The 20,062-nt window shown below is 38.5% G+C and overlaps 1 protein-coding gene across 5 annotated transcripts in view; it reads left to right on the top strand.

The window, feature by feature from the left end:
• Positions 1-20,062, top strand: part of WWP2 (WW domain containing E3 ubiquitin protein ligase 2) — a 124,532-nt gene that overhangs the window by 16,781 nt on the left and 87,689 nt on the right. For all 5 annotated transcript variants that reach the window (XM_074314656.2, XM_019757040.3, XM_074314653.2 and 2 more), the window contains 3 exons: positions 993-1,077; positions 7,316-7,463; positions 7,812-7,933. In XM_074314656.2, coding sequence (XP_074170757.2) covers positions 1,008-1,077; positions 7,316-7,463; positions 7,812-7,933 — 340 coding nt within the window. In that variant the 5' untranslated portion in view covers positions 993-1,007. Of the gene's footprint in view, positions 1-992; positions 1,078-7,315; positions 7,464-7,811; positions 7,934-20,062 lie in introns of those variants that run through there.

Genomic DNA, 20,062 nt, shown 5'->3' with positions numbered 1-20,062 from the left:
ATTTGGCAGTATTTTATTGAAAATGAATGAAGTAAGCCTGTCACTTCCAGGAAAACAACTGACGGTACTTGTTGCCAATTGTAAAGTATGAGTTTGTAAATGAAAATTAGAATTTTGGAACACTTACACCTACCACCAAGAGCTGACAGCTTCCCAGTACTGACAGGCTTGATGAGCTCAGTGGTGACATTCACAAATGTGATTTTTTGATATTGTATAATGAAATGAATACAATTTGATGTTGTATGATGGCATTTGGAATAACTGCATACCTCAATGAACTAATGTTTTCCAAATGACAATCTACAGTGTTGCAAAATAATGTATGAGTAAAAGATCCATTCAAAGTGCAAGATAGATTTCTGCTTTTAGCCAAAATGGAGTGACAGGGACGCCTGACGGATCTTTTCATGTGCTTATTGACCATTTGTATATCTTCTTTGGAAAAATGTTTATTCAGATATTTTGTCCATTTAAAAAAATGAGTGTTTTTTTTTCCCCCCTTTCTTCCGCCTCCCCTGCAAATCTGGTTCAAGCCGTTGTTTCTCCGTCTAGTTGTGTAGGACACAGCTCCCTGGCCCGTGCTGGTATTATGAGCCTTGCGCTTGCCCTGACTGAGGCAGTGAATCGAATTGGTGACCTCCGTGATAGGAGCTCGTTGCTCCAACCACCTGAGCCACTGGGCCGGCCCTTTTTTGTTGTTGTTGTTGAACTGTGACTTTCTTTTTTGGAGATGTTGTATTAGGCCCTCCTTCCTCCAGATTTTGATATAACAATGCTATGTTCTTCTTAGACTCTCCAAGACCTATCCAGGTTCCCTTATCATTGTAAGGCAGGCACACACCACTTGTCCAAAAGTAGCATGGCCACAATTGCTTCCATGTTTATATTTTCTTGCTTCTGTCTCTTTAAACTCAAATAGCAAAGTTGGGTCCAGTTCCTAAATCTCTTCTCAGATATTCTGTAAACATACTGCTGTGTTTGTCTTGCAGTTTCCTGGTGATGACATGGCATCTGCCAGCTCCAGCCGGGCAGGAGTGGCCCTGCCTTTTGAGAAGTCTCAGCTTACTTTGAAGGGTGAGTGGCACTGTGTGAAGTGTTTGTCACTTGAGGTCCAGTCTAGTCTATGGGGAAGAGGTGGAATGATACCACACCTTGGTCTGGACAGCTAAACTTTATGAAGTATTTTAAGAGTGTAAGTGTAACATTCATTCTCATAGGGTTGTCATATTGTAGCTGGAATTCTTGAAGAAGAAATAAAAAGGGATTTTTTTTTGGCAAAAATTGTCTAAAACAGTGCTTCTTTCATTCCCCAGTGCTCTTCTCTGTATACTCTTTCCCTAGGTGATCTTATCCACCTCATGGCTTTAAATGCCACCAATATAAGATCACTGCCCAATTTGTATCTCTAGCCTGACCTTCCCTCTGAACTCCAGAAGCCCACTTGTCACCTCCACTTGAATATTTAATAAACATCTAAAATGTTATATGTCTGGACGTGAACTCCTGATCCCCACCCCCCCCTTCTTGTGTTTAACTAATCAGCAAATCTGGTTGTGTTTATCTTCAAAATGTATCCAATATTCAGCCACTTCTCGCCATCCTCACCATTTCACAAGCTGCCATCATGTCTACCCTGGGTTAAGGCGGTAGCCTCCTAACCTATCTTCCAGATTCTGTCCCTCTCCCTCCTTTATTCTGTTGGTCACACAGCCACCAGTGATCTCACTAAAATGTAAGCCAGCTCTTTGAAAGTCCTCTGCTCAAACCCTCTCCATCTCACTCAGAGTAAAAGCTGAAGATCCCACTTGATATGACCCCATTTCTTATCTTCTGTTGCTCTTCTACACTCACTCAGATCTAGTCGCACGGTCTCCTGGCAATTCATTGACTATACTCGGCACATTCTCACCTCTGGCCCTTTGCACTTGCTGGTCCCTCTGAGTGAGGTGCTTTTGGCCCAGATATCTTACCTGCTTTGCTTCCTTACTTTCTTTGGTCTTTACTCAAAAGTCACCCTCTTCAACCAGGCCTTCCTGATCTCCCCATCTAAAACGTCCCCCCACCCCTGATGTCTATCCCCTTCCCTACTTTATATTTTCTTCTCAGCCCTTGTCACTATTTAACATACTACACAGTTTTATCTAATTCGTTTAATAACTATCTCCTTCGATAGAATATAGGCACCACAATTACAAGAATTTTTGTGTGTGTTGGTTACATTTGATATCCCAATGACTAGAACAGTGCTTGACACATCGTAGGCCCTCAGTAAATATTGCTGGAATGAAAGAATGTTGCTTCAGAAGCTTTAGCTCTGCTAAAGGGTCCCAGGACTGAGAGATGCCCGGGGACAGGGCAACAGTACTCAGTATCTGAGTTCAGGCTTCTCCACATGGTCACCCTGAGGCAAAATTACATCTCTTGGCAATGTTTATTATTATTTTTGAAACGTAAATGTTATTCATTTCTTTAATACATTTATATACTTTAAAATTCTTTCTTTCCTTTAGCCCCTCAGTGCCTCTGCTTAGAGGAAACCAGTATCATCAGTTTCTAGTATGTCCCTTCCAAGATATGTCAGAGGGGATGTATTTTTGTAATTTTGAGAGCCAGATGCCTTCCTTGGAAGGAATGCTCTTTTTGCAGTGTATCAGAGAGCCTGTTTCCCCACATCTTTACCAACACAATGTATTGCCAGACTTTTATCTTTTTTTTTAAATTGAGGTTTATTAGGGTGACAATTGTTAGCAAAGTGCAAAGTTACATAGATTTCAGGTGTACAGTTCTGTAATACATTATCTATATATCACATTGTGTGTTCACCAGCCAGAGTCAGTTCTCTTTCCATCACCATATATTTGCAGACTTTTATCTTTGCCAGTCTGATTGATAAAAAGTTGTTCCCTCAACATAGTTTTATCTTGTGTTTCTTTGATTATAGCGATGTTAGTTGCATCTTATCATATGTTTCAGGGAAATTTATATGTCCTTTTCTGTAGATTGCCTGTCTATATTCTTTGCCTCTTATTGAGATATTGGTTTTTTTTATAGTCTTGATACTTTTAAATTATTTTTCTTGGCCTCTCATTGCTGCTCCAGCCCTTTTGAGGAAGGAGACAGATTAGAGTGAACTGATAGGGTTTTGAATGTGGGATGACAGCCTCCACTACTTTACCTATAATTAGCTAGCCTAGGTTAAAACAGAAGACTGCCCATGGAACCTGGTGACATCCTGAGATCCTTATTTTGGGTCCATATTATTCAGGAACACACAGATTTCCCTGTTGCCTTCCTTCAACGTGAAGTTTCTTACTAGTGTAGAAAGAGCTAACTTGATAATATAAGTGCATCTCATTATATATGCATTTAATCTATCGAGATTTGACAACCCCATCCAGGAAAATGGTGGGGGAGAAAGAGAAAGAGAGAAATAACAATTTAAATAGTGTGGGTGGTTCTTCCTCCCCTGTGTTTCATTGATGGAGCCTGCGGTGTAATTTGGGAGATGTTACTGTGCTTTTCCCTTTGCCTCTGTTCCTTTGTGCATCTTCACAGTGCAATCCTAGCATTTTAAGATACACCTTTTAAATACAGGAAGGCCCTTAAACGTAAGCCAACTATTTTAGCTGATATTTAACTCAAGCAATACTGAAAAACACAGTACAACAGAGCAAAAAACTGGCTGTTTGAAACCTGTTGAAAGATATTATGCCAGGCTTGATTCTGGTGCCTTCCTAAGAGCTTTTCAATGGTATAATTTTGGCCATATGTGACTTTTTTGCCTTATTTGTTGACTTTAAAAGCTAAATCCTATGTGAAGATGTGACTCCATGTGTAAGAGACTGGCATTTATATTTCATCAAACAGTAAATAAACTTTCTAGATAAACTTGCTTGTATCTTAAAGCCTTTATTTTGGCATGTCTTTTAGAAAAAGAAACGTTCAATATATCACCCTGCTGATTAATTATAAATTACAAGCGGGGAAACTGGATCTTTAGAGTGGAGAGATCTGGCTGACCCTACATTAACCAAAGGATCAAACTTAGCATCTACAATAGGACAACCATGCTGGTGTGTGTAATAAGTATCACGAGTACGAGTACAACGTAATCTATATAGTAGTCTTCATAAAAATATTCGGTGTGAATCTAATCATAAGGAAATAATCAGAAAAATGCAGAATTTGGCCCATTGTAGAAGACAGCTGGTAGAAGTCTTTCAAAATCAATTTTAATGGAAAAAAAGAATAAACAAAACAACAACAACAACAAAAAATAACTAAAAGGAAAAAAGAAAACAAAAATCATTGTCATGGAAAAAGAAGGGCTAGTATTCTAGATTTTAAAAGGTTAAGGAGACAAAAACCAAGTGTAATTTGTTCATCTTGATTGGGCCCTGAGTTGGGCAAAAAACAGCTATAAAAATATGTTTGGAACAAGTGGGGAAATTTGGATATGGAATGAATATCAAATGATAGAGGAATTCTTTTAGGTGAAATAATGGTGGTGTGGTTAGGTGAGAGAATGTCCTTATTCTTAGGAGTTGTATTCTGAAAGTATTTAGGGCTGATCTGTCATGATGTTTACAATTTTCTTTCAAATAATTTACAAGAAAAAGATAGTTTACAAGAAAAAAATAGTTTACATACATACAAACATTGACATAAATACCACATATTTATATCCTGGGCTGTCCAATAGGGTAGCCACTCTAGCACCATAGAACTATTTACATTAAAAGTAAATTACATAAAATTTATAATTCAAATCTTCAGTCACATTAGCTATCTTTAAAGTGCTCAGTAGCCACATGTACTCGTATGTCATGGCAATGCCTCGGACAGCACTGGCACACATTTTCATTATCACAGAAGTTCTCTTGAATCGCACTGATATAAACACACATGGAGCTGAAAAAAAGCAAGTGTGGCAAAATGATGACAATCGGCGAAGAGCATACAATTTTTTATCCTATTCTTTCAACTTTTCTATGAATTGGGAACTTACTTCAAAATATGACTATTAATTGCAACATGTGATCTTAGACTGGGTCCTGGACCAGAAAAAATTTTCTTTTCTTTTTTGCTATAGTGGACAACTATAGGACAATTTGAATTTGAATGAGTTCTGTACGTTGGATAATAGTATTAAAAATATTACATTTCCCGATGTTGATAGTTATACTGTGGTTTTATTAGAAAATGTCTTTGTTCTTAGAAATGCACACTGAAGTATTTACGAGTAAAGGGCACAGCATCTACAACTCGCTCCCAGAGTTTCAGGGAAAAAACATGTGTATGTGTATGAGAGAAAATTGGGAGAGAAAGAATCATAAGGCAAATATCGTAAAAAGTTAATATTTGGTGATTCTGGGTGAAGGGTTTATAGGAATTCTTTGTATTATTCTTGCAAATTTTCTAAAAACTTTGCTGAAATTATGTAAAAATAAAAAAAGAAAAAGGAAAAGGAAAAAAGAAAAAAACCTATGGAATAAAGTTAGAGGACAGAAAAGGAAATTCAAAGAATTGCCCAATGAGCTGTGAGACGTGCTTCCAGGCTTAGCTCTGGCTCTGACTAGTTCCAGGATTTTGGATATGTTATTTCACCATCCTGGATCTTAGTTAGATATTTATTAAATAATAAAGGGTTTGAACTTGTTCATTTCAAAGAAACTGTGTAGCTTAACATTATAGAACCCTCGTAATAACTAGTCCATATATATAGTATATAAAATCTTTTTTTTTTTTTTTTTTTTTAAGTGAAGGGCCTGCATGCAAATCTACCATCACCCCACCAGGTGGCCTCAGTTAACCTTGGTTTATGTGTAAAGTATTAAATTTTTCTACTCTGAGCCACATTTCCCAGCACCACAACCTTTTTTTCCCTAGTACCATCCCCTGTTGCTCCTGAATCTTAGCCACAACTTTTGTTGTTGTTCTTTGACTTTCTCTTTACTGTTCTTTTGGGCCGGGAGAAGATTGGTATTGCTAGCAACAGTCCAGAGGTGGGTTTGCCCTTTGCCAAATTGTGGACCCTTATAGGACTGTCACCTCTCAGAAGGGCCTGGGAGGGAGAGGTTTGCTAACTCTGGACAGAGGGGATCGCAGGCTAGGACCATCTTGCCATCATGGGTAAGGCATATGGGCCAATCATATGCTCTGATTTGGGGCGTAGAATAGAAGACGTCTGGATGTGTTTCATCCATGGCTAATCTAAGCTCTAAGAGGGGCTGGTCTAGCCCCGGGTGGCTCCTTGCTTAGCTTGTGCTGTCTGAGTCCCTGGCTTGCCGGTGCCAGGTGAATATCAGAAATGCTGCCTGCCACATAAAGGATGTGACACAGAAGAGGAAATGCCGATGAGTAACAAGCCCGTGGACAAAATAGTCCATCTCCCTAGTAATTGAAGAAACGCATTAGGGCAAATAAACAAAGTCTGGTAATGGCAGACAGCATGGTGTGGAGACAGGCTGCCTTGGTGCACACCCTGGCTTGAAGCAGCCTGGCTGTGTAGCCTGGGGCACTGAGCTGGCTTTCCCAAACCTGTTTCCTCCTGGGCGAAACTGGAGTGGTGATATACTCCCTGCCACATGGGTTTGTTGTCAGGATTCAGTTAGATAACGTGTGCTTAAGACTCATATAGTGTTTTGTAATTAGTGCTTATTAAATCTTAGCTATTTATACGTTTCATTTTTGTTTTTGTTTTAACCAATGTGATTTGCAAAGAGTGAAAATTGTAGTACTCAGTGCCAAGCAGTGTTTGGTGTGAACTGGATATATTTCTACAGTGCTTATGGGTGTCTACATGGGTTTACCTTTTTGAAAAGGAATTAAACAGTTTTAAGAACTTTAAAAAATGTTCATATTCTTTGGAAGAATACTCAGAAGTGTATGCAAATATATACATTCATGGTGATTTTCCCACAGTAAGAAATTGGAAGCAATCTATTCATCGGTGAAAGAATAGTTAACTAAATTATGGCATATCCTTATAATGGGTTTATATTGCAGCCTTTTAAAATAGATTTTAGGGGAGAAGAATTTTTAAAGCATTGGGGACATAAAAGATGAAAGTCTAGAAAGTCTGAATTTACCAACATTTTATTTTTAGATTAGGAGTGATTTTTGTTTCTTATGCTTTATATATATATATATATTATATCCTCACATTTACAAAAATAAGTTTTCTTAGAATCAGGAAAAAACAAAATTTGTTTTTTAAGAAACAGCAAAAATGAGTGAGACCATCTGCCACAGGGGGGCAGCTGGGAGCCCCTCTGACTCAACCTTGACTTTTTCTTTCTTTCCCTTCCAGTGGTGTCAGCAAAGCCCAAGGTACATAATCGCCAACCTCGAATTAACTCATTTGTGGAAGTGGCAGTGGATGGACTCCCCAGTGAGACCAAGAAGACTGGGAAGCGAATTGGGAGCTCCGAGCTTCTCTGGAATGAGATCATCATTTTGTAAGAGAAAGTCCCTTCTCTTTGAATGCAGTAACATGGGGGAAAGAGAGAAGGCGCTCCAAGGGGCTTGTAGGAGATGCAGGGCTCCTGAGGAGCCTCTAACTCTTCTGTCTTTGGTACCCAAGGCACCTTTCTTTAGGCATTTCCACATCATTGAGCTCACAGTGTTCATTATTAGCTACGTGGTTACAGGGTCAGCTTTGTGGGGGAAAAGGGATATGAGAGTGTCTTCCTGTTTGGGGTTTTTCCCCCTTCCCAGATGTCAACAGTATAGTTTTTTGGTTTTCTTCTAAGTGATAGGAGAGACTGTACTGCTTGGATGTGATGCATCAAGTATTTGTTTTCCAGGAATGTCACGGCCCAGAGTCATTTAGATTTGAAGGTCTGGAGCTGCCATACCTTGAGAAATGAGCTGCTAGGCACCGCCTCTGTCAACCTCTCCAATGTCCTGAAGAACAATGGGGGCAAAAGTACGTATGATGAAGGGGGGGCTCACGGCATTCATTTGTTGGGGAGGGGAGAAGGCTTTGGAGGCATGGATTTCTCTCAACATGGCAGATCAACCTGGTGATGTCGTTTCCTCCAGGACCAGGGGCTGCAGTGACTGCCTCCCATGGTTGCCGTCCGTCCGTGGAGTTTTAGGAAGGCTGGGCACTTCTCTCTGCCTCCACTAGGGAATTCAGTTCCCTTTGTCCAGGAGTGGGATGCAGTGCTGTGTCCCTTGGATCCTCCTTCAGGGGTCAGTGCTTTCCCGCTGCCCCTCTTTATTCCCAATCTAGGAAATATGTGACATGTAGAATCAAACTGTCAAATGCCTCTAGTCTACCTTGTTACTTTCCTAGCCTGAGTCCTGGAATAGAACAAAGGAGTGTGCGTGTGCGTGTGTGTGTATGTGTGTGTGTGTAAGAGAGATGGTGTTACAAGTAGTGTCCTGTGCTTAGTAGGCACTCAATAAACATTTACTGGATGTTGGAATGTCATGGAAGCTGTTATGATTATTCAGGATGCCTCCGCTGCAGGGAAATCTAAACCCTAACGTCTATTTATTGTTGTTTGTTGTCAGTGGCATAACCGTGGCTGCGGTATCTGGACCCTCCCTCATAAAGCCTCTATTCAGAGCAGTACCATATGTGGTGAGGGAATGCCGCAGAAAGAAAGGCTCCTTTTTCTCTTGCAGTCAGCTGTCTAGAAAATATTTTCTGAAAGTGGATTTAGCTTAAGAGAGATGTGGGGTTGGGAGAGTTGAGTTCCAGGGAGAGCGCTACATTGATTCGAGCCTTTTCTTTCTGAGCCTGTCCTTTCTGACGGGCCACTCAAGAAGTATTTGAGGCTGCCCTGGTCTTTTCCTTTCTGCTGGGCACACAGAGATGTGGTGAACCCACCCTGTCCTTGGGAATTGCGTAAAACCAGGCCTATGCTTCTATTTTAATCTGCAGGGTATGATGCTTTATCTTCTGAGTTGATCTTTATTTTCCCAAAGCCTTGCATGATTTGGTTCTCAAGGAAGATTACATTTATTATGTCATTTGGAAATATACTTGTGGGCATTCTCACATTAGGATCTGCAGCCAACCTGAGCATCTTTTTCTTTCCTTCTTCATTTGTCCAGTCAACCTACTTTTGCTTTTGATTATAAAAGTAATTGTAGAAAAACTGGAAAGTACAGGAAAGCACACAGACGCACTAAGAAAATAAAATTCTCCTGTAAGCACAGCACCTAGTGATAATTATTAACATTTTGGTATTACTCTTCTGAGCTTTATTCCTGTGTGTACATAGTATATATTAATATTTAAGACATCAATGAAACAAAATTGAGATCATACACGAGCATATTATTTTGCAACATGCCTTTTTCTCTTTAAAATGTGTGTTTATTTTTAATTGTTAAAAAATAACATCGAATTTACCATCTTAAGCGTTTTTAAGTGTCCAGTTCAGTGGTATTAAGTATATTCGCATTGTCATGTAACCATCACTACCATTCATCTCCACAACCTTTTTATCTTCCCAAACTTAGACTGTGTGCGTATTAAACTATAAGTCCCCTCTGCCTCAGTTCCCTCAATCCCCCCATCATTCTACTTTCTGTCTCTATGAATCTGACTACTCTAGGTACCTCCATATGATACTTAGCAGAATCATACAGTATTTGCCCTTTCGTGACTGGCTTATTTCATTCAGCATAATGTCCTCAAAGCTCAGTCACATGTCAGAATCTCCTTTGGATTTTATTTTTTTCCCCTTCCCCACTTCCATCTCCCAGTTGTTTTCAGTCTAGTTGTGGAGGACGCAGCTCACTGGCCTATGTTGGTATTATGAGCCTTGTGCTCTACCCAGCTGAGCCAGTTGGTCGCTGGTTGCCAGCTGGCTGCTCATGGCAGCTCTCGCCAGCTGCCGGCTGCTCACACTGGTCACTGGCCGCTCACGGCAGCCCAGCTGCAGGTCGAGCCATTGTTCTCAATCTAGCTGTAGAGGGCGCAGCTCACTGGCCCATGTGGGAATCGAACCAGTGACCTTGGTGTTAGGAGCACAGCTCTCCAACCACCTGAGCCACCCGGCCACCTCAGAATCTCTTTTTTACAGCTGGATAATATTCCATTGTATGAATATACCATATTTTGTTCATGTCTTCATCCATTCAAGGACAGTTGAGTTGCTTCCACCTTTTGCCTATTTACATAGTGCTGTTATGAACATTGGTGTGCAAATATCTCTTCAAGTCCCTGCTTTCAATTCTTTTGGGTAAATTCCCAGAAGTAGAACTGCTGGATCGTGTGGTAATTCTATTTTTAATTTTTTGAGGAATCACCATACTGCTTTCCATAGCTGCTGCGCCATAAAATATATCAATATAGCCTTAATTATTCTTCCAAAATTCAGATTTTGATGACTGCCTGGTAGTAGTCTATCAGATGGCTGTGTAAAAAAATAAGGTTGAACATTTGGGTAGTTTTCAGGATTTCACAGTCACAATGCTATGCCAGACTTGAATGTTTTTAAATCTTTATGCCCATTCTTGAAAATTTACTTGAGGTAAATTATTGAACATGGACTTGCTGGGTTTAAACATTTTGCAAGGATTTTGACACTATTGCCAGCTTACCCTCCAGAAAAGTTACACTAATTTACCCTTCTATCAGCAGTGGCCAAGATTGCTGGCTTCTATTGCATCTTGGCATTTATTGGATTTATTTGTAAAAAAAAAAAAAGAAAAAAAGGTATATATTTTTTGCCTATTTATTAATTAACATATTAGATTTGCTTCATCTCTTTCTTTTTTGGCTGTATTAAAGTAAATTACAGATATCTCAACATTCTATTCTAGGTTCTTTAGTATGCATCTCATAAAAAAGGGACATTTTCTTATATAATTAATGTACCTAGAATAGTAACATGAATTCCTTATCACCTATTACCCACTTCATATTCAGTTGTACAATTCATCTCAAAGTATTGTTTTAAAGTTGGTTTGCTTGAATCTGGATTTGGGCAAGTTCCTCTCATTGCATTTGTTTGTTATGTCTCTAAAGTCCCCCTCCTCCACTCTACTTTTTTTTATGCTGTGATTTATTGAAGGAGATTTAGTTTTTTTTAAGTGTGTTTATTGCCTTATCTTTTGCTCATTTTTATACTGAAGTGTGCGTTTTTCTCTTTCGGTTTTAAAAGAACTCTTTATGTGCTAAGGCAATTATTCTTTGTCTTGTAATTTGTAAATGTTTTTCCAGTTTTTCGTTTGCATTTTAATTCTGTAGGTTTTCTTTTTTCCAAACAGATGTTTTAAACTTTCTGTAGTCGAATCTGCCCTTTGTATTTTTAGCTTTTTCTTTTATCCTTTAAAAGGCTTTCCCTATTCTTAGATCAGGTAAATAGTCACCTCTGTTTTTTCTGGTTTGTTGTGATATTATTTTTTTTCACATTTAATTCTTTTTTTAAAATTTTTTGTTGGTTTATATAATCCCTTTATTATATACTAAATTTTTATATAAATAGGTATTTCTGATTTGATGCACATATGTGTTCCTGAAAAACCTCTCATTCAACACTAAAAATAAAAGGAATAATGAGGAAAATTGGTTTAGAGGTTAGCCACTAAAAACCAAGTCTACTTTGTAACAAAATCATTACAATTGTCATAAACTTTTTAGTATAGTTAAACCTTCACTGGCATGTCTACCTATTGTCATAGGCACTCCATCATTTACAGCTGTAAACCTCAGGGCTTTCAGAGATAGATCTTCAGGGAAATTTACTGCAATAGAGACAAATTTTATCAAAATTAAAATCTGATTCAATTATTTTTCTTTCTTTTTTTAAAAAAATAAAGTTTATTGGGGTGACAATTGTTAGTAAAGTTACATAGATTTCAGGTATACAATTCTGTATTACATCATCTATACATCCCATTGTGTGTTCACCACCCAGAGTCAGTTCTCCTTCCATCACCATATATTTGACATTTAATTCTTCATCCAAATAAATTTATTTTTTGTGCACAGTGTGAGTAGGGAATCCAATTTAATTTTTCCCAAATAGTTAACTGATTGCTTTAGTACTACTTATTGAATAACCCCCAGTCTATTTCCCCAATGATTTGAGTTGCTACTACCTTCAGCATATTAAAAACATATGTATACTTGGATCTGTTTGGGGACTTTCCATTTTATTTGTTGTTTTATGAGCCTTTTCAAATCACTCTGTCTTAGCTATGTTATGTTATAATATGTTTTAATATCTAAACGTTCAGGTTTCTCTTTTCAAGATCTTCCTCTCTCTTTTCTTTGCATATGTTACATTATCACATAAACCAATTATTTTGTCAGGTTCTCCTCTCTCCCTACTTCCTCCCCTCAAATCGCTTGAGATTTTACTAGAATCCTATCATATGTAAGGTTCCCTTATGGAGAATTTCTATACTGATTCTTCCTACTCAGGAACTCATGGAATGTCTCTAGCTTCATTCAAATCATTTTGAAGTTATCTTTAGATAGACTTTTAATTTTTTTAAATTAAATTTATTGGGGTGACATTGGTTAGTAAAATTAATATAGGTTTCAAGTGTATATTTTTATAATGTATCATCTATATATTGCATTGTTCTTAATATTGTTTTCAGTGGCATCTTTTCCTGTTATGTCTCCTAACCTAGTGTTGTTAGTATACGACTTAGTTTTTGCATTTTCTTTTATCTGTCAGTTGCTGAATTCTTAGTATAGGTTTAAATAGTTACTTTTGGATTTTCGTGGTAGACATTGATGTGGTTTCTAAGATTGATGATTTTGTTCATCTTAGGAGATAATTATACTTTTTTTCTTGTTAGTTTTTTTGTGTATGGTTTCCTGTTTTAGTGGTGATGGAGTGGGTATCCTGCCCTGTCTAATATGCTTCTAGTGACTGTCCTCTGAGTGTAAGGTTAGGTTTTAGTAACTGTCTTGTTCGTTTATTAATCTTTTTTTTTTTTTAGTAAGGAAGCATATTGAATTTTTAGCAAATATCTTTTAAACAACCATTGGGATAATTATATTGTTTTTCTTCTCTTAATTTGTCATATTAATTTACTAATAGTAACAATCTTAGAATTTCTAGAATACACGTAATTGCTCATGGTGGATTATTTCTTGAAAGTTTTGTTAGACCTGCTTGTTAATATTTTATTTGGGGGTTTTCCATCTATATTCATTAGTGACGTTTGTCTGTAGTTTTGTACTATTTTTGTCAGCTTTGGAATCGAGGCTAAGCTAATTTTATACAGTAAGTTGAAGCGCTTTCCAACTTTGGGAACAGACTGTATAACATGGGAATTATCTGTTCCATGAGTACAAGAAAGAGCTCACCCATAAAACCAACGGGGTCTGGCAGCTTTCTTTGAAATAATTCTTTGATGACTTTCTCAGTAGTTTTCCCCATAATGATTGGTTTGTTCAACTTTTCTGATTCATCTTGTGTCAATTTTGTTAATTCATATTTTCTGAGAAAATTGAGATTTTTGAATTTATTAGTATACAGATTTTAAATGATATTCTCATTTAAAAAGAGTTTCTAATTTTTAGTATTTATGTGTTTTTCCCCCAATTTTTTTGACTAGCATAAACATTTTTATTGGTTTTTAATTTATTTATTTTAATTAATTTTTTTTTACTTTATTATTTTTTTTCAGACTTTTTTTTTTTAATGGGGAAGGGGAACAGGACTTTATTGGGGAACAGTGTGTACTTCCAGGACTTTTTTTTTTTTTCCAAGTCAAGTTGTTGTCCTTTCAGTCTTAGTTGTGGAGGGTGCCATTCAGCTTCAAGTTGTTGTCCTTTCAGTCTTAGTTGTGGAGAGCGCAGGTCAGCTCCAGGTCCAGTTGCTGTTGCTAGTTGCAGGTGGCACAGCCCACCATCCCTTGTGGGAGTCGAACCAGCAACCTTGTGGTTGAGAGGACACGCTCCAACCAACTGAGCCATCCTGGAGGTCAGCGGCAGCTCAGCTCAAGGTGCCGTGTTCAATCTTAGTTGCAGGGGGCAGAGCCCACCATCCCTTGTGGGATTTGAGGAATTGAACTGGCAACCCTGTGGTTGAGAATACACTGGCCCATGTGGGAATCGAACCGGCAGCCTTCGGAGTTAGGAGCACGGAGCTCCAACCGCCTGAGCCACCGGGCCGGCCCGGTTTTTAATTTATTTTTCACGGACAATTCCTTGGATGCATTTATCAATTATAGCATATTTTCTAATATTAATTTCCATTCTAAACTTAATATTATTTTTGTCATTATTTACACTTAGATCCGTTATATATACTAATTTATTCAATCACTAAGTCATTTATAGCTTTTGAGTTGAAAGCTTAGTGTATTTTTGTCCTTGTTTAATAATGAAAACAATGTTGCTTTGAACTTGTCTTTGATTTTTCTCCCCGGATATTAATTTTTTTTTTCTTTCAAAGAAAAGTACACAAATCTTATGTGATACATAGTTCAATGAATTTTTATATATGTTCACATCTGTGTGATCACCACTCAATCAAGATAGAGAAGGTTTCCAGGGCCCCAGAAAGTTCCCCATGTCCCTTCTACTTAATATCCATTTCTCCCATCTGGAGAAAGCCACTATTCTGATTTCTATTGCTGTTGATTAGATTTTGCCTATTCTTGAATTTTGTATCAATGAAATCATGTACGTAGTATGTTTTCTTGTGTCTGGCTCATCATCATATCTGTGAGATTCATCCATGCTTTCACATGTAACAATAGTTTGTTGTTCTTATTGGGGTGTAGTAGTCTAGTATATAAATATGCTACGAGTTGTCTGTTCTCCTGTTGGTAGACATTTGGATGGTTTCCAGTTTTTGGCCATCATGAGCAAAGCTGCTATAAACATTATACATGTATTTTCGAGGGCACAACATGCATTCTATTGAGTATATTCACATGCAGGGGCCTTGATTCATAGGGTGTGTGTTTAGCTTTAGTACATACGGTTTAACAGTTTTCTGGTCGTGAACCAATTCGCCATCCCATAATTCTGCTGTATCCTAATTGTAGTTGCTGTTGTGATTTTCTCTTTAAGCCCAGAATGATTTAGGAGGATGTTTTCTGGTTCCCAGGGCTTCTGTTGTTTGTGGCAGTGGCTGTAGCTCCTGCTGCTCTTGTTGACACCAGCTTTAGTATTTTGAGTGTGTGGCTGGGAAGGGTAGGAAAGCATATCGGATCTGAATGTGATGGAAAATGTGGGTTGTAATAGGGCAGTGGGCTGCTTTTTCTGAGAAAAACAAATCTTCAAGGATGACAGTGGCATAGCTGATACACATAATATTCCAGCCACGTTTCATAAAGCCTTCTGTTTAGAGCAAGGCTGTTTCTGGTGATTACAAATCTGTCATATAGAGAAGTGCTTAAGAACATGTAGACTCTGGAGTCAGACTACCTTACCTGGGTTTCAATCCTGATTCCACCAGCTTTGTGACACTGGACCTCTGTGCTTCTGTTTCTACTTCTGTAAAATGTTGTTTTGAGATTGAATGAGCTAACAGCAGAACAGGTACACACGTAAGTACTATATAAGTAGTAATAGTAGTAGTAGTTATTCTGTCCCCTCTGATACTTTTCTTTCCAAAGATTCGGAGGTTCAAATCACAGAGATGGACAACAGAGACCCCGTTTCCTGATGTGGGACCTCCTTCCCTAAATGGGAGGCAGCCCTGAGGTTGTTCCAAGAGAGAATTCTAAGACTGGACAAATGCAAAAGCTCTGCGGGTCGTGGAGTGGGGAGGCTGACAGTAACGTGGGACATTTCAGCACCATGGTTCTGACGTCTGCCCTCCTCAGGGAGCTGCTGGGCTGGAAGTGTTCCCAGAGGGGCGTCTAAGTAAGAATACGGTTATGTAGGGTCGTTGATCACAGTATGTTAGGTGACTCCTCTCACTGGGCCCTGGTCTTCCTGAAACCACTTTTCCTGTGAAAGGGTCTGATGGGTAGCAGTTCTCCTACCTGGTGTTTTTCTGCTCCACGAGACATAATCGCTTCTTTCATTTGCTCCCTTGTTTTCCCCTGGCGGACTTGGAAGTTGACTGGGAAACTCAGCTGGTGTCTTATGCCTTCCCCTGGCAGTGGAGTGCTGTGGTGGAGGGTTTTACTTAAGTATTGCAGTTGCATAATGGTCAGCCTTGGCCAGCTTTCTGAGGGGACATCAACCTGGTTGTGGCTGCAAAGAAGACTTGACTAAAAGTGCCGGTTTGGTTCATAAGGCCAGTTCTAGTCATCTCTGTACGGAAGCCAGATTTTGAGATTGAATATTGATTTTTAAAAACTTTTTTTAAGAGGAATTTTCAAACATAATCCCCACCTCCCAGCTTCAATAGTTATCAGCATGTTTCATCTGTACCCACCCACTGGATGATCTTAATTTCTTTCTAAATTGGCATCTGTGGCCGGTTAGCTCAGTTGGTAAGAGCGCGGTGCTGGTAGCACCAAGGTTGCCGGTTCGATTCCCGCATGGGCCACTGTCAGCTGTGCCCTCCTTAAAAAAAAAAAAAAATTGGCAGCAGGTAGGGCCCAAGGCTCAATTTTCTCTTGCAGCACTCCTCTTCTGCAGCTGGCCTCATTCCCACTGCAGACCTTGGCACAACCAGGATGTCTCCCTTTCGAAGGAGGGAAATAAATGTAGCTTGAAGTAGATTTTTAAAAAAACTTCTTTATTTTAAAATAATTTCAAAGTCAGAGAAAAGTTACAAGAATAGCTCAGAGACCTCCCTTATACTCTTCATCCAACTGTTAATGTTTCGATTCATTTGCTTTAACATTGTCTCTATATATACTTTTCTGAATCATTTTAGAGTAAAAGACAAACCTTGTACTTCTTTATCCTTGAAGACTTATCTATTTCCTAAAAAGAAGACTATCTTCTTACTTAACCCCTGTACAATAAACCAGATCAAGAAATTGAACATTTTTACAATGTTGTTATCTAGTTCAGATTTTCAAGTTGTTGCAGTCATGCTCATAAAGTGAATTGCCCCCCCCAGTTCAGGATTCCATTCAGGATTGTGCATTGCATTTAGTTGCCATGTCTCCTTAAATCTGGGACCAGTTCCTCAGTCTGGTTTTATCTTCCATGACATTGTCATCGTTGAAGAGTACAGGCCAGTCTTTCTGTAGACTCTCTTCACTTTGGCTTTGTCTGATGTTTTCTCAGGCTGAGATTCAGGGTATGCATTTTTTCCCCAGGAACACTCCAGAAGTGATATTGTACTTATTTCATTATTGATGATGTTAACTTCGATCATTTGGTTAAGGTGGTGTCTGCCAGGTGTCTCCACTGTAAAATTACCATTTTCTCATTTTAGCTGAAGAGGAATTGATGGGGAGATACTGTGAGACTATGTAAATATCTGTTCCTCATCATAACTTCACTTATTAGTTTTTGCATTCATTAATGTTCATTAATGACTTTTAAAAAACTTTTATTTATTTACATAAGTGTGTTTTTCCAGGACCCATCAGCTCCAAGTCAAGTAGTTGTTCCAATCTAGTTGTGGAGGGCGCAGCTCACAGTGGCCCATGTGGGAATCGAACTGGCAACCTTGTTGTTCAGAGCATCGTGCTCTAACCAACTGAGCAAACTGGCTGCCCTCATTAATGATTTTTGTCTGAATTAGTTATTACTGTGATGTTGCAAATAATTTTTTCCCCAACTGTATCGTTCCTTCTACATTTATTGATTGGCATTCTATTACAAGAAAGGGCTTCTCCTGTTCCTTTAGGTATGCATGTGTTATCAGTCTCAACTCACGGATTCTTATTCAGTTGGTTATCATTTATTACTGCCATTATTTTGACATTCAAATTATCCTTGGTTTGTCCAGTGGGTGCCTCTTCAAGCTCGCGCCTGTATTCTTTTGACAAGTCCTATCATGTTTTTCATCCCAACATAATCCTATATAGGTTGAACTTACTATATGATACAGGTAGCATTTAAACTCAAGGTGAACAATGGCATTAGGACCATGAGCTAACCCAGTGGTTTTCAAAGCATGGTTCCCAGGCCAGCACCATGCACATTACCTGGAAACATGTCAGAAATGTGAATTCTGAGGCCTTATCCTAGACCTGCAGAATCAGAACTCAGGGCCCAGCAACCTGGGTTTTATCAAACCCTAGGAGAGTGTGATGCACACTCAAGTCTGAGAACCTCTAAGCTACCACTTGGGAAAAATACAGTTAGATACCTTTGCTACAACGATCCACATGATGGTTTTCTCTATGTAATTTTTTAACCCTTTAACCCTTTACTCAGTCTGGAGTTTATTTTGGTAAATGATGTGGGATAAGGATCTAGTTGTATTGTTTCCTAAGGGGTTTTACACATTCTCACTGTTCTCATTGGAGGGAGTGTCAACATCAGGATGGGTGTATCTATTCTCACTGCTCTTTTTCTGCAAAACTTTCTTGGCTCTTGAGCCTTCATTTTTCCTGACAGACTTTATATATATATATACACATGTATGCACACACACACACACACACACACACACACACACACACCTATTTTGATGTCTCTATATTAAACATCATGAGCTCATACCAAAACTTCCAATTCTAATCCAACTCCACAGGGTCCTTCCTAACCTTCCTCTATTCCGTGTGAGAACCCTGCCTCTTAGCATCCATATCATCACTCATTTCCTCAATTCTACAATGCGCAGGAGGCAGGTTGAGAATTGCTGTACCCAACCACTGAGATAAATGAAGTCGACTTTGAAAAGCTCCTTGTTTATGCTCTGCATTTTCTATGTATGTCTCTTTTCTTTCCCCAGGTGTGTCTCCCAAATTAAAAAAAAAAAAGCAAGCAAGCAAGCAAACAGCTCCCTATTTATTTAAAACTCTTATAAGTAGAGTTGTTATGGCACTTTACGTTCCAAGAACAGATAGGCCAGTCATGAGAGGTGCACCACCTCCCTCCCTCTTCCGTAAGGATGGAGTGTTCTGGCGGGTGGGCTGTGCATCTCACGGAGGCATGCCTGACAGACAGCGCATGCTTTTATTTTAAAGTAAACACAGTGCTGTTTTTCCAGTTTTTCGACTGAATGTTGAATAAAACCACTGATCCTTGGAACTTGAGTCAGAGGGAGAAGAGGGAAAATGAAAAAAAAATGCTCTACAGTTAAAAACAATTTTAAATTTAAATATGGAAAATTGTTCACTGTTTCTTCAGCCGAGGAGGAAGTAAGCAAGGGACAAAAGTAAAAGGCAGTATGTGACAATCCTTTAAGCTGGGAGGGAGATGCTACCATGTTTCCCTGAAAATAAGGCCTAGCCGGACCATCAGCTCTAATGCGCCTTATGGAGTAAAACTTAATATAAGACCCGGTATTATATTATATTATATATTATATTATATTATATTATATTATATTATATTATATTATACTATACTATACTATACTATATTATTTTTTTTTTATACCTGGTCTTATAGTAAAATAAGACCGGGTCTTATATTAATTTTTGCTCCAAAAGACGCATTAGAGCTGATGGTCCGGCTAGGTCTTATTTTCGGGGAAACATGGCATGTAGGACATAGCTACAAACTCCAGTGCTGATGGTAGAAATAGGCCTGATGGTAGAAATGGCTAAACCAGTCTTGAAGAGCCAATTAGCTATTTTTATGAACCTGGTAAAATGCAAGACGTAGTGATTTCAATCTTGTGGAATGCTCACAGGAAATTTCTGAGAGATTTTCTCTTGTTCCCCAAATTGAAAATATTATTTTTTTCATTGTAAGAGTAACCTAATGCTCCTAAAACTGAAAATATTATTGCTGTTTTTTCTATTATTCCATGCTTACTAAAAAAAACACAAAAAACATTCTGAGTGCTTCATTGACTTCTTGATATATATGTATATATATGTATATACACACGTGTGTATGCAAATATATATATGTATATGTAAATAAATTTATTTAGTCCTCCTGTGAACCTATGAGATAGATTGTATCGCCAACCTTTTTGCTGAGGAAATGCGGGCACATGTTATATAACTTGCCCAAGGCCACGCAGTAGGTGCTGGCAGAGCTGGGTTTTAACCCAGGCCTTTTGGTCACAGAGCTTTTGCCTAT

Source organism: Rhinolophus sinicus, chromosome 8 (genome assembly GCF_057876585.1).
Source record: "Rhinolophus sinicus isolate RSI-liver-muscle chromosome 8, RSI-T2T, whole genome shotgun sequence".
NCBI classification, from domain to species: Eukaryota; Metazoa; Chordata; class Mammalia; order Chiroptera; family Rhinolophidae; genus Rhinolophus; species Rhinolophus sinicus.
This window is presented reverse-complemented; position numbering and strand designations above follow the sequence as displayed.